The sequence below is a fragment of the Erythrolamprus reginae genome, chromosome Z (assembly GCF_031021105.1).
Source record: "Erythrolamprus reginae isolate rEryReg1 chromosome Z, rEryReg1.hap1, whole genome shotgun sequence".
NCBI classification, from domain to species: Eukaryota; Metazoa; Chordata; class Lepidosauria; order Squamata; family Dipsadidae; genus Erythrolamprus; species Erythrolamprus reginae.
In genome coordinates, this window is record NC_091963.1 from 145,125,849 (window position 1) to 145,141,491 (window position 15,643).

At 39.6% G+C, this 15,643-nt stretch overlaps 2 protein-coding genes across 2 annotated transcripts in view; both read left to right on the top strand.

Moving 5' to 3' along the window:
• LOC139154299 (uncharacterized) overlaps window positions 1-15,643 on the top strand; it is a 1,065,525-nt gene that overhangs the window by 21,032 nt on the left and 1,028,850 nt on the right. The window lies entirely within an intron of this gene.
• LOC139153141 (vomeronasal type-2 receptor 26-like) lies at window positions 637-11,507 on the top strand. Its single transcript, XM_070726743.1, has 5 exons — window positions 637-927; window positions 2,645-3,502; window positions 4,821-5,048; window positions 6,675-6,801; window positions 10,606-11,507. Exons 1-5 carry the CDS (start codon window positions 637-639, stop codon window positions 11,505-11,507), a joined length of 2,406 nt encoding a protein of 801 aa, XP_070582844.1.

Below are 15,643 nucleotides of genomic sequence, written 5' to 3' on the forward strand. Positions count from 1 at the left end.
ACACCCCTTGCAGGAGCTAAGTTTTGATCTCCCTGTGTAAGGAGTTTTATTTTGAATTCAATGTTTGCAATATAAGAATGGGTTTCAGTCACAATTTACTCACAGTGTTGGAGGGATTACAAAGATTAAATGGCAGCGACAGAAAAGATAGTCATGAGTAACTCTGTAGAAGACATGGCTAGTAAGTAGTGAAATGACTGAGCTCAATATTTCTCCATTTTTTTTAGAAGTCATTTTTTTCTGATTCTTATTGATAATTATTATTTCATGGAGCTCCCCATGACAGTATGAAGAAAATGTTTGGACAGAGGATTCTGTTTTCATCCTTTCCAGAAATCTGATTGTGTAATATTAATTGACATGTGTAGTCATGGTTTAGATATCGAACCAAACTGGTTTGTTATATTGCAATAAATATAATAATAGATTACACTGTTACGTATAGGTAAAATAAGATGAGTTTTCAGAGGTAGAAACAATTAGAAAGCATAACAATGGGCAGAATGTCTTCATTCTCTTTTAGAATGGAAATATAAAGTTGGAATGAAAAGAGTTAAATAAAACAAGCATTTGTTTTGTAAGGTACAAAGGTGAACATTACTAAAACTGCAATATATTTCTGTGTTGATACGTAGCATGATCACCAAGTTCTACCAACATCTGCTGGCCTTTGTGTTTGCTGTAAAAGAGATCAATAAGGATATTGATCTTTTGCCCAATACCACTCTTGGATTCCATATTTATGACAGCTATTACGATATAAGGTCGGTCTATCGCAATATCTTGGATCTGCTCTCCAAAGCTAACTGGTTTATCCCCAACTTCCAATGTGGGATGGAGAAAAAACTCATAGCTGTCATTGGGGGGATTGGCCATGATGTTTCCAAGGGCATGGCAGACATCTTAAGCCTCTACAAAATTCCACAGGTAAAACATTTCAATAAAGGGTGTTTATTTGTTTCTCAGGGTTGACATGGCAGAGTCCCTGATGCTCTCTGAACTTGGTTGTTTTCTTTAAAGCAAGTGATAATGTTACCTAGTTTGGGTAAAGAAACAAAGCTCAGACACCAAGGTTCAGAGGCAGTTGGACATTTTCCCATACCTCCCATTTCCTCTTTCTCTTAGCATTGAGGGCCATTTGCTGACTTTGTAAAGCACTTAGAGAGGGCTGTAAAAGCATAGAGAAGTGAGATATATAAATCTAAGGGCTATTGCTATTCCCAAACTTGTTGTGGTAGAATGATAAGGACATATCTGAAAAAAAAGGGAATGAATTACCACACTCCTTATCTAAAGAGCCCCATAGTCATTTTATCTCTTTTCCTAACATTTTAAAGACTCTACAGTATTTAACATTTTGGGTTGGCCAATTGCTTCATCTGTTGCCTTCTACAATCAACTACAAAATTGTTGAATAAGCCCCTCCGTTTCTCCCAATTGCACTAGAGGAGTCAAAAATATATATTTCATCTTCTCTACTCAGAATACCTGAAGTTACACCTGCATCAGTAATATGGTCCTATTATACAGTCTGGCAGTAATATGAAAGTATTTCTAAGGGTCCTCGGGATTATCTTAATTGTCTTATATGTTAATACTAGTCAGTTTTTGAATAATGGGCAGGCAAGTGTCTGCTCTTGGGGGAAATATGTAGACTGCCAAAAATAAGAAGCCTTCTTGAGCGCACATGTTTTCTATGAAAAGAAAATTACTGGAAGTTTTTAAGAAGAGATTGGACAATCATTTATCTGAAATGGTGTAGGATTTTCTGCATGAGCATGGAGGTTGCATTAGAAAAACTCAAAGGTCCCTTCCAACCCTGTTCTGTTTTATTCTATTCTTTTGTGCCCTATTCTATGCTATGCTATGCCATGCCATACCAAGCCATGCCATCCCATGCCATCCCATGCCAATTTCTGTTATTTTGTTATAGAAACATAGAAGATTGATGGCAGAAAAAGACCTCAGGATCCATCTAGTCTGCCCTTATACTATTTCCTGTATTTTATCTTTGTGTATGTTATCTGCATGTTTCCTCTCAATTTTTCAAGAAACAGGACTGGAAAAAGAAATACATATATATTCTGTATCTTAGTGATACAATGAAAAGAAACTAATGTACTGTTCAGAGCAATCAGCACAGTACCAATATTAAACTCAACATATTTGGAAAGGGAACATATTAGACTCGTGAAAAGAGATCTAACTAATATACTAAAAAAGTCATACTTTTTATATGAAGGATGCATATAGAGATCATTATGAGGTTTTTTTTCTCATATTCATAATCTATGAGTGCAGAATTTAGTCAATAAGTGATAGGGGGAGAGAGTGTGTGCGAAATTTAAACTTTTAACCTGTCGAATGTTTTAAGTTTAAAACTTTAAAAACATACCTCTAAACTAGAAATAATAAAATTAGTTCTCTGTGGGAAATAACTAGAGGTCACTTTTTAACTTTACTAAATTCAGATTTTGTCCCTCCCACATTATGTTAATTTTCACTATGCAGATGAACTATGAACTAAATTGGATGCCAGCACGCTATGCATAACAAGGCATCTATTTAAAATCCTCCACCAGTCTTTTTCTGTGTCGTTGACTTGTGTGTGTGTGCGTTTGTGTATGTGTTTGCTTTTTTGTAGATTACCTACGGCTCTTTCGTCCCAGAAAAGGAGTATAAAACTCCTTCCTTTTACCGCATTGTCCCTAATGAAGCCCACCAAGTTTTGGGGATGATCCATGTGTTAAAACATTTTGAATGGTCTTGGGTTGGCCTCTTCATTGTAGACGATAACAGTGGAACACTTTTCCTGCAATGCTTGCAGTTCTTGTTTTCCAAGAATGGGATCTGTTCTGCTTTCATTGAAAGAACTCCCAAACAAGCTTTTATTAACAAGTATGAAGATACCTTGGAAACGGCTGAAAAATATAACTTACACATGTGGCAAGGAAAAGCCAATGTGTTTATTGTGTATGGAGAGACAAGTGCCTTTATTTGGTTGACCTTAATGATAGAAACAGTCAGTAGTCTACCTGAAGAACCTATCCCTGGTGGGAAAGTGTGGGTCACAACAGCTCAGATTGATTGTGCATTAATGAGCTTCCAGAAAGGCTGGCGTTTGCAGAAGTTTGGAGGAGCCATGTCTCTGACAGTTCAATCCAATGAAGTTCAAGGGTTCCATACATTCCTTCAGATGCTTCAGCCTTATTGGATGCAAGGGGATATGTTTCTCAGGGAATTTTGGGAACAAGCATTTGGATGTCTTTTCACAAATTCCATTGGAACATTAAATGTCAACAAGACATGTACTGGAGAGGAAAAGCTGGAAAGTCTTCCTGGTTCCTTTTTTGAAATGGCCATGGCTGCTCATAGTTACAGTATTTATAATGCTATCTATGCTGTGGCACATGCTGCACATGTAATCTATTCATCTCAATCAAAACGAAAAGCAAAATTGGATCACTACGTTTTTAATCTTCAGAAACTAAAGCCCTGGCAGGTATTTTTTTCTTCTCTCTGATTAATTAAGTGGTACTAACATATTGGAATAATAGAGGTGGAAAGGACCTTGGAGATCTTCTTATCCAAACCCCTGCTCAAGCAGGAAACCCTATACCATTTCAGATTAATGGTTGTCAAGTTGTTTCTTTAAAACCTCTAGTGTTAGAGCACAGATAACTTCTAAAAGTAAGCTGTTTCACTGGTTGATTGTTTTTACTGTCAGGCAATTTCTCCGTAGTTCTAATTTGATTAAGATCCATTTTTTGTTCCAGTTTTTGTTTTTACTGTCAGGCAATTTCTCCGTAGTTCTTGATTAAGATCCATTTTTTGTTCCAGTATCTCATGAGCTGCCACATGGAAGACAGAATCAAGCTATTCTCCAAAGCACCTGAGGACAGGACAAGAAGTAAAGGGTGGATACTAATCAAAGAGAGAAGCAACTTAGAACTAAGGAGAAACTTCCTGATAGTTAGAACAATTAATCAGTGGAACTGTTTGCCTCCAGAAGTTGTAAATGCTCCAACAGTGGAAGTTTTTCAGAAGATTGGAGATTGGATAACTATTTGTCTGAAGTGGTATAGGGTTTCCTGCCTAAGCAGGATCTCCCAGGTCTCTTCCAATTCAGCTATTCTATTCTATTCTATTCTATTTTATTCTATTGACATGTTTATTTTTACGAGGTGGTCCCTGCCAGGGCTTTGACGATGTCACTACCTGGCTTTCGCTGCGGAGGCTAGGGAAGTGGGAGCGGGGGATTCCCCTCTGCCTGCCACTGCACCCCTCCCCTGGAAGGAGGATGGGTGCACACAGTATGTGTGGGGTTTTGGTGCGGAGGCTGGGGGAGTGGGGGTGGGGGATTCCCCTCTACCTGCCACCGCACCCCTCCCCTGGAAGGAGGATGGGTGCGTTTGGTGGGTCCACCTCGGCAGAGGCTTTAACGTGCTGAGAAACTTGCCACCATCTTACTTTCCCAATGGAGAAAAGCTCCACACACACACCGGGCACGCCCATCCTCCTTCCAACATCAAAGGAGAGGGGTGTGGTGGCAGGCAGAGGGGAATCCCCCACCCCCACTCCCCAAGCCTCCCCAAAATGGGATTCCGGGATGGGGCTTTGACATCATGGAGACGTCACTTCCTGGCCAGCTGAGGCAACCGAATGCTGAACGCCACCCCGAACTTTGCCTGAAGTTTTAAAAAATTTCGTGTTCATGTTCGGCATACCGAACACCGCAAAATTCGGTACAGACTCAAATTGTGCAAGTTCGGTTCACCCATCACTAATAATTAATCTCCCCTGCCCCTGCTTATAACTAGCTTCATCCATTTCTTCAAGATCTTTCATTCAACAATTCTGCTGGAGATACTATATTCCTGGATAAGCATGGAGAAATGCCAACTGGTCTTGAAATCACTAACTTGGTTATCTTCCCAAACAACTCCTTCCACCGACTTAAAATTGGATGGGTAAATCCTTACACTTCTGATGGGAGATATTTAACTATAGATGAGGAGATGATTATTTGGCACCAAGGATTTAACCAGGTGAAGTATAGTAGATGTCAGCCCTGGAGGCCACTTTTCTTTTGGATCTTCAGGGCTGTCACACTTAGTGCTGTAGAAAAGCGGGGGGGGGGATTGCATGGAGTCGGTAGAGTTTATTTATTTATTTATTTGTTTGTTTGTTTGTTTGTCATGGTCCATATAGTCTGCCCTTATACTATTTCTTGTATTTTATCTTAGGATGGATATATGTTTATCCCAGGCATGTTTAAATTCAGTTACTGTGGATTTACCAACCACGTCTGCTGGAAGTTTGTTCCAAGCATCAGGGGTGGGCTACTGCACAGATGGGATGGAACGCAGTGGGGTAGCAAAAATGGAGCTCCACCCCAGAACACCCAATTTGCACTGAAAGATGTTAAAACAAAATGCATAAGCCACGCCCACAGTGTGGTAGTAAAAATTTGGGTAGCCCATCACTGCCAAGCATGTACTACTCTTTCAGTGAAATAATATTTTCTCACGTTGCTTTTGATCTTTCCCCCAACTAACTTCAGATTGTGTCCCCTTGTTCTTGTGTTCACTTTCCTATTAAAAACACTTCCCTCCTGAACCTTATTTAACCCTTTAACATATTTAAATGTTTCGATCATGTCTCCTCTTTCCCTTCTGTCCTCCAGACTATACAGATTGAGTTCATTAAGTCTTTCCTGATAAGTTTTATGCTTAAGACCTTCCACCATTTTTGTAGCCCCTCTTTGGACCCATTCAATTTTATCAATATCTTTTTGTAGGTGAGTTCTCCAGAACTGAACACAGTATTCCAAATGTGGTCTCACCAGCGCTCTATACAGCGGGATCATAATCTCCCTCTTCCTGCTTGTTATACCTCTAGCTATGCAGCCAAGCATTTTACTTGCATTTTCTACCACCTGACTGCACTGTTCACCCATTGGTTTTAACTTGTGGGGTTTTTTAAATTAATTTAAATATTGGATTTGTTTTACATTGTGTTGCTGTTGCTGTGAGCCGCCCCGAGTCTGCGGAGAGGGGCGGCATACAAATCTGATTAAACTTAAACTTAAACTTAAACATTTTGAGACTGTCAGAAATCACTACCCCTAAATCCTTCTCTTCTGAAGTTTTTGCTAGCACAGAACTGCCAATACAATACTCAGATTGAGGATACCTTTTGGCGAAGTGCATTATTTTACATTTGGAAACATTAAATTGCAGTTTCCATTTGTTTGACCACTTATCTAGTAAAGCTAAATCATTTGCCATATTACATATGCCTCTAGGAATATAAACCCTATTGCACACTTTAGAGTCATCGGCAAATCAGCAAATAGGCAAACTTTCCCTACCAAACCTCTATTTATTTATTTATTTTATTTATTTTGTTCAATACACAATAATACACAATGAAGGAAGAGGGATAGAGGAGAGATTATAGGAATAAAATATATCTATGGGAGAATAGAAGAAAAATAGAATAGAATAGAAGAAGAATATGGGGATAGAAGAGGAAAGCTACTGTATATCTGCTCAGCTGATAATAACTAACTGTCTCAAGGTTGTGTCATAGAGCTACTGAATAACTAAAAAATTGAATACTATTTTTCACCATTTGTTCAGTCCTGAAATCTCTTTTATTTCTATTGATAGACACGGCCCATTTCCACGTGCAATCCTTCCTGTCTTCCTGGGTTTTGGAAAGAAAAGAAAGAAGGAGAGAAATTTTGTTGTTACAATTGTGTTCCATGCCCAGAAGGGAAGATTTCAAGCCAGAAAGGTATGTAATTTCTAAGTATAAATAGTCTCCTGACAGTGAGAACGATCAACCTATGGAAAAGACGTTGCCTTCAGAAGTTGTGGGACTTTCATCACTGGAGGCTTTCAAGAAGACATTTGACTGCCATTGGTCAGAAAAGATGTAAGGTTTTCTGCTTGGGTGGGGGCTTGGACTAAATGACCTACAAGGTAGCTTCCAACTGTCTTAATCTGTCCTAATCCCGATTTGTTGAAGTTAACTATTTTTAATGGGAATCGGGAGGAATAGGATCTTTGGAAAGCCAAAAGGTTCATAAAAGGTGAAATTTGGAGAAAATATAAAATATATGATCATGAGTTCAACCTCTGCTTTAACCATGTAAACCAGCTGGGTAACCTTGAGCTAGTCACTTTTTCTCAACCCAACCAGTTTCACATTGTTGCTGTAGGGAAATTAGGAGGAAGAAGGTTCACACCTTGAACTGTTTATAAAAGTCCTTAGAAAGAGGCAACATAAAATCCAATAAATAAATAAATAATAATGGTGGAATATAAATAAAGAAATTGCTGCAGAGATAAAGAGGAATTTAGGATTAATCAGTGACAATTAGGGAACTCCAAAAGATTCACATTGTTTTTCCATTAACATAGGCAACAGAATGTGTACATAGTTAGTACCGTTATACAGATTTGCCTCACACTCATCCATTGTTTATGTTTTGTACTGTTTGTTTTATGTGTGTATGTATGCATATATGTCACATGTTTTTGCTGAATTTGAAAATTAAGGGAGACTAAGATAGATCTATTTCGACCTTATTTTGGCCTCATCAGCTAGCCATACCCTCACTTGGACTTGAACCTGCTGAATTTTTAAAATTAAGGGAGACTAGGATAGATCCTAGGCTCCTTTAATTTTAAAAATTCAGCAAAAACATGTGATACATACAGAATATAGTTTGTTGGGTATGAATAAATTAACTGCCTTTAAACGGCCCTGGGATGGGCCTAGACGTTTCTTCAATGATTCAACAGAAAAAACAACAACATATATGTTTGTGTGTGTGTGTGTGTATGTATGTATGTATATATGTCACATGTTTTTTCTGAATTTGAAAATTAAGGGAGACTAGGATAGATCTATTTTGGCCTTATTTTGGCCTCATCAGCTAGCCATACCCTCACTGGGATTTATATATGTCCCAGATATATATGTACATAAAATTTATTAAAAAGTTTTTAAAAAGTTTTGAATTACTCTCAAAACTACTTACACAAAAATAGTTTGTCAAGAAAGTGACTGCTGGTGAAGGCTCCTGGATTGGAAGTTGAAAGGCGAGAGCAGAAGCAGTAGACAGTCTAGTGGTAGAATAGAATAAAATTCTTTATTGGCAAAGAGTGATTGAACAAACAAGGAATTTGTCTTTGGTGCATATGATCTCAGTGTGCATAAAAGGTAAGTTCATCAAGAATCATAAGTAAAACACTTAATGATTGTCATAGGGTTCAAATAAGCAATCAGGTAACAATAAATATTAATATACTGTAAATTGAAAGGATACAAGCAACAAGTTATAGTCATGCAGTCATAAGTGGGAGGAGATGGGTGATAGGAATGCTGAGGAAAAATAATAGTATTAGTATTAGTAGTATTAGTAGTAATAGTAGTAATAGTAGTAGTAGTAGTAATAATAATAATAATAATAATAATAATAATAATAATAATAATAATAATATATTAGATTTGTATGCCGCCCTTCTCCGATGACTCGGGGCAGCTCACAACAATAATAAAAACAATGTTACAGTGGAACAAATCTAATATTAAAAGAGAAAAAACATACAAAACCCTATCATTTAAAACCAAACAACACAATACATACCAAACATAAAATATAAAAGCCTCGGGGAGGTGTCTCAGTTCCCCCATGCCTGGCAATATAGGTAGGTCTTGAGTAATTTAAAAAAGACCAGGAGGGTGGGGGCAGTTCTAATCTCTGGGGGGAATTGATTCCAGAGGACTGGGGCTGCCACAGAGAAGGTTCTTCCCCTGGGGCCTGCCAAACGACATTGTTTAGTCGACGGGACCCGGAGAAGGCCAACTCTGTGGGACCTTATCGGTTGCTGGGATTCGTGCGGTAGCACGCAGTTCTGGAGGTACTCTGGTCCAATGCCATGTAAGGTCATGACCAACACTTTGAATTGTGACTGGAAACTGATCAACAGCCAGTGCAGGCCACGGAGTGTTGTAGAAATGTGGGCGAATCTGGGAAGCCCCACGATGGCTCTTGCAGCCGCATTTTGCACGATATGAAGTTTCCAAACACTTTTCAAAGGTAGCCCCATGTAGAGAGCATTGCAGTAATCGAACCTCGAGGTGATGAGGGCATGAGCGACTGTGAGCAATGACTCCCTGTCCAAATAGGGCCGCAACTGGTGCACCAGGCAAACCTGGGCAAACGCCCTCCTCGCCTCAGCCGAAAGATGGTGTTCCAATGTTAGCTGTGGATCGAGGAGGACGCCCAAGTTGCGAACCCTCTCTGAGGGGGTCAATACTTCCCCCCAGGGTAATGGATGGACAGATGGAATTGTCCTTGGGAGGCAAGACCCACAGCCACTCCATCTTGTTTGGGTTGAGTTTGAGCTTGTTGACACCCATCCAGACCCCAACAGCCTCCAGGCACCGGCACATCACTTCCACTGCTTCCTTGACTGGACATGGGGTGGAGATGTGTAATGCAATCTTAGGGAATAGTTTCATTTATAATGCAGCCTTAGTGAAGGAATCATTTAATTAGCAGTGGTGGCATTTGAAAAAAAACTGTTCTTGTGTCTAGTTGTCTTGAAGTAGCAGTGCTCTATAGTGACAGTTTGAGGGTAGGAGTTGAAACAATTTATGTCTAAGATGCAAGGGGTCTGTAAATATTTTCACAGCCCTCTTTTTGATTCATGCATTGTACAGGTCCTCAATGGAAGGCAGGTTGGCAATAATTGTTTTTTCTACAGTTCTGATTATCCTCTGAAGTCTATGTCTGACCTGTTGGGTTGCAGAACCAAACCAGACAGTTATAGAGGTGTAGATGACAGACTCAATTATTCATCTGTAGAACTGTATCAGCAGCTTCTTGGGCAGTTTGAGCTTCCTGAGCTGGCCACCAACCAGGAGAACCAGTTGTTAAACAGTTAGTGAGCTGGTTGCTGGAAGAAGGCAGAGATTCAGCTGTTAAATTATTTCAAGCCCACAATTCCATATTTGGGTAGACCTGGTTAGACAAAAAAACCACACATTTTTAAGTGAGTTTTGCCCCAGTTTACAACTTTCCTCGCCACAGTGGTTAAGTGAATCACTAGTTATTAAGATTGACTTTGCTTGTCATGAGATCACAAAAGGGGGTCACGTGACCTTGCATCAGAGATGGGGTTCTCCCCCAGTTCAGACTGGTTCACCTGAAATGTTAGCAAACCACTGTGGTGACATCACAATGATGGCATAGAACTGGTTTTGTTAGTACCAGTCCATTGGCACTACCATCTTTTTAAAATATTTTTTTAAATGTATTTTTTGATTTTTTTTAATTTTTGAATTTTTTCCATTTTCACTTCGAAGCCGGGTTTCCACCACTTTTCATCTTGGGGGTGTGGTTTTTTAATGAGGCATGGCTGCATGTTGCAGGAGGAAGCGAACTGGCACAAGTAACTTTGAGCAATCATTAAATGAACTGTTGTAAGTGGAAGACTATCTGTATATCAAATGTTCAGGTTGAAGAAGAACCAGCCAATGAAGGAAGAAGCCAGAAAATGTATGACTTCTTGTTGTTTTCCTCAGATACAAATGACTGCTTGAAATGTCCAGAGGATCAATATCCAAGCAGACACCATGACTACTGCATTCTCAAAACTATAATTTTCCTATCTTATAAAGATCTTTTGGGAGCCTGTTTAGCATTTTTTGCTCTATTTTTTTCACTTCTCACACTCTTCTTGCTAGGAATTTTCATCAAGCACAGAGATACTGCAATTGTCAAAGCAAACAATAGAGAACTCACTTACACCCTCCTTGGATTCCTCCTTCTTTGTTTTCTCTGCTCTTTTTTATTCATTGGACAACCCAGGACAGTAAACTGTCTACTCCAGCAAGCAGCTTTTGGCTTCATTTTCTCAGCAGTAGTTTCTTGCATCTTGGCCAAAAACATCACAGTCATTGTGGCTTTTGTGGCCACCAAACCAGGGTCCAGTCTGAGAAAGTGGATGGGGAAAAAATTGGGAAGATGTATCATTCTTTCTTGCTCTGTTGTTCAAGCAACCATTTGTGTAGTATGGTTGGTCATCTCTCCTCCTTTCCCAGATCTCGACCATAACACTTTGATCACTGAAATTATAGCCAAATGCAATGAAGGTTCTTCCAACATGTTTTATCTTGTCTTGGGTTACTTGGGCCTTTTGTCCATCATCAGTTTCGTGGTGGCTTTCCAAACTAGGCAGTTGCCAGATAACTTCAATGAAGCCAAGTTTATCACCTTCAGCATGCTGATTTTTTGTGCTGTTTGGTTTTCCTTCATTCCAACCTATTTGAGCATCAAAGGAAAGTATGCGGTAGCTGTGGAGATCTTTTCCATTTTAGCTTCCACTTTTGGACTACTGGGTTGTATATTTTCCCCAAAACTTTACATTATTGTCTTGAGACCTGAATTGAATTCCAAGGAGCATTTAATAAAAACAAAGACTTGAAAACTATTCATGTGTATCTCTTTATTTTGAAAGATCTGCCTTTAAAAGGAGGAAATATAGGGCTAAATGCAGATAAGGAATGAGGACTATGAAATTACAATGAGAAACACCAAGGGCAATGAGGAATGATCATACAGACTCATTTATCACTTCATTTCTTATCTATATCTCCTCATCTATCTCCCAAATTCACCATTCATTTGAAAAACCAACATGGAGTTCACAAACGGTGATTTGATTTGAAGGTGCTCAGACTAGAATTATGAACATAAATGAATGAAATTGAATTAATAAACACAATAGTTATCCTTTCCTACATATATCCTAAGCACAGGACATTTATTGTACACTTTCAACTGCACAAAATGTAAAGATGATTGTCAGTCAATGAGTCTTTGATAAGCATTTGACAAATTCATAGAAGACACATCTAACAGTGGTTAATATACATAGAAATTTCATTCATTCAATGAAAGAATATTCAAAACATATCAACTCAATTCTAGTTGGGGCTTCAAAAACTGCAGTGAGTCCAAAATGCATAAAATTCATACTTTCAGGCAATAAAGGGCAGCCATTAGCGGCCCTATTGAAATGCTCCTGGGGGGTGCATGTGCACGTGTGCTTGCGTTTACCCACCCTTCAGCTTCCTGCACATGTGCAGAGTTGTGGCCTGAAGCAGTCCTGGACAGGAGCCACCAGTGGGAAGAAATCCTCCCAGAAGGAGATCAATTTGTTGGGGAGATGACACTTCCCCATTGCCCATATAGCTCGCTTGCCACAGTCTCCCCCAGGAGCTGCTATCCTTCCTGGAGGATTTTTTTCCAGCTGATGGCTTCTGGCTGGGATTGACCACTGCTGCACATTGGCAGCAGCAGCAGTGGCAGAGGCACCCCATTCAGTTCAAGCTGGGAGTCATCAGCAGAATGAAATCCTCCCAGAAGGAGAGCAGCTCATTGGGAAGATGATGTTCCCCCATCGCCTGTGTTGCCCATGTCATCTGCTTGCCAGAGTCTCCCTGATGAGCTGCTTTCCTTCCTGGAGGATTTCTTCCTGCTGGTGGCTCCTGGCCGGGATTGACCACTGCTTCCACGCCTTGCAGAACCCAGCCTTGCAGCTGCCAGCTGCCCACATCAGCAGGAGAGGCAGCGGCAGAGGTGCCCCATGCCTGCTGGATAAGCAACACACTCTCTGGGCCCACGTACTTTTTCTGCTGGCTGGAGCAGCAAGATTCAACTGCTGCAGAGGCGCAGAAGCACATGCATGGCACGGGCATGCCCGATGGTGACAGAGCTGTGTGTGTAGCCCCATTTCTACCAGTGGAATGGCATTCTACACTATTCTACTTCCTGCCCACCCCTGCTTTCAGGTTCCTAACAACATAATACAAGTTTTGCATGTATCACTAGCTAGTTTTTACATCTAAATTTAGGCACAATTTTAGGCACCTATAATGCTCTCCCTGAAAGCCTTTCAGACAGAGATGGACAACCTTTTCTAGCCAAATTTGGCTGAACCAATTAGATCACAGGGACAGGTAGTTAACCATCCCTTGTTTTAAGGCAGTTTGGAGAGCTGAAGGAAGGAGAGAAAGTTGCAGAGCCAAAATTGTATAACAATTCCTGTTTGGTTGGCCTTTGAAAACTTTTGAAAAATTTTGGGGAGTCCTTTCCATATTTCATTTGATTTGATTTTGCCATCTGTCCTGGATCTGACCACACACACACACACACACCACCCAACCTACCCAGTGAGGGGCTACCAAAATATTCACTACCACATGGTGGGCATGGCTTATGCATTTTGTTTCAACATCTTTCAGTACAAATTGTGTGTTCTGTAGAGGAGCTTCATTTTTGATACCTCTCTGCGCCCCCCCCCCCCAATCCGGGCAGTAGCCCACCCCAAATGAGTCCCTCCCCAACTCCGTTATCAGAGTAAGTGACTATCAAGTTTACCGTTCTGACCGTGAATCCCACAGAGGAGGTGGTGTTGCAATCTTCTACCAGAAATCACTCAACCTTTAAAAAGTGCAAGTTAAACAAGAACGTTATCTTCCTGAAACCATCATCTGTGAACTGACTATAGATACCACACTTCACTTCTTTCTATGTTATAGAGCTACAGATTATGATATCACACACGTAAACAAATTAACCTCACTACTAATGTGGGCAAGCTCCCACCCTCATCCTCTTATATTCCTTGGAGACTTAAACCTTCCACATATAAACTGGATCCTAAATGAATGTTCCACTGAACCCATACATTCAACCCTTTACAATGCCATTACTAGCCTAGGACTAGATCAATTAGTTACTAACAACACGAGACTTAACAATTGTCTTGATCTCATCTTCTGCAACAGTCTACACTCAATTTACCGACTACAAATAAAAGAACCCTTTTCTAACAGTGACCATAGCATGATTGACTTTTACCTAAACATACACCCTCAAAAAAACCATCTTAATTAATGAAAGGACAACCAACTATAACTTCAAAAAGGCCAATTACGACCTCATCGAAGCCTACCTCTCACCTCTCAACTAGCACACAATTTTCTTTGATTGCATCACTACTGAAGACCATTACAATATGTTTTTACTTGAAATCCAGAGTCATCAAATTATACGTACCACTAATATTCACCAAAACTAAGAAAAACAAATTACCCATAAAAATAAGAAAGCTGCAAACCAAAAATAGAATTCTTTGGCGCAAAAATAAAGCAGGACATGTTTCCAACTTTAAAAGCCGCTATAATAATTTGTGTCACAAAATAAAGACTGAATGTACCAATTATCACATCATCCAAGAAGAAAACCTTCTACGGACAAAGTCTACTCGTGCCTTCTACAACTTTGTTAACAATAAACTCAAAGACTCTAGACCCATACCACTCCTTCAAGGACCAAACAACATAGACCATAATGATGAATCAGACAAAGCCAACCTCTTTAACATCTTCTTCAACTCAGTCTTTGTTAACAACAATGGCTCAGGCTCAACATTTCCTAATCGCACCACAAATAACCTCAATAATCTTACACAAATTGATTTTACAGAAGATAATGTTAGAAAGGCATTATACAACCTAAAACCATCTTTATCTATTGGACCAGATGGACTATGTGCATACTTCTTTAAAAAGTTCTCCTCCACCTTGGCTAAACCTCTGAGCATAATTTTTAATAAATCTTTCAGTACTAGCTCCCTACCCACACTATGGTCACTTGCCACAGTCATCCCTATTTTCAAAAAAGGAGAGCAAAGCAATGTTCAAAATTACAGACCTATTTCTTTGTGTTGTGTCACCTGCAAAGTTATGGAATCAATCATAAACCAATCCATTGCACTCCACCTTGAAGCTAATAAATTACTTTCCAATAAACAATTTGGTTTCAGAAAAAAAATTATCCTGTAATCTACAACTCTTACACTGTGAAAACATTTGGACCACTCAATTTGACCAAGGTAATCCAATTGACTTTTGCAAAGCTTTTGACTCAGTTGTCCACAACAAACTTCTTCTGAAACTCAAGTCCTATGGCATCTCTGGACTACTACACAATTGGTTAACAGCATTCCTATCTAACAAACAACAAGTGGTCAAAATAGGAAGTGCCACTTCTCTTTCTGCTCCTGTTAACAGTGGTGTCCCTCAAGGTAGTGTTTTAGGACCCACACTATTCATACTATAAATAAACGATCTTTGCGATTGCATCACTAGCAATTGCGTTCTCTTTGCAGATGATGTCAAACTATTTAATACCACCGACAATGCTGCTACCCTTCAAAAAGACCTTGACCACGTAGCAGAATGGTCTAAAACCTGGCAACTTCAAAACTCCACCACTAAATTCTCTGTCTTACACATTGGTAAAAAGAATCAGAATATTAAATATAAACTTGGAAGAATTGAACTTATTGATAACTCTCAATCTGTCAAAGACCTTGGAGTACTCATATCCAATGACCTAAGTCCTAGAGCCCACTGCAACAACATTGCCCAAAAGGTTTTAAGAGTTGTTAACCTAATCCTTCGCAGCTTCTTCTCTGGTAATTTTGAACTGCTAACAAGAGCTTACAAAACATTTGTCAGACCAATTCTAGAATACAGCTCGCTTGTATGG

Bases quoted from the DNA above. Each gene is read 5' to 3' on its own strand.
- LOC139153141 (XM_070726743.1), top strand. From the start codon at position 637: ATGATCACCAAGTTCTACCAACATCTGCTGGCCTTTGTGTTTGCTGTA. The intron at 928-2,644 runs GTAAAACATTTC...GCTTTTTTGTAG, and splicing joins GCCTCTACAAAATTCCACAG to ATTACCTACGGCTCTTTCGT. The intron at 3,503-4,820 runs GTATTTTTTTCT...GCTTATAACTAG, and splicing joins AGAAACTAAAGCCCTGGCAG to CTTCATCCATTTCTTCAAGA.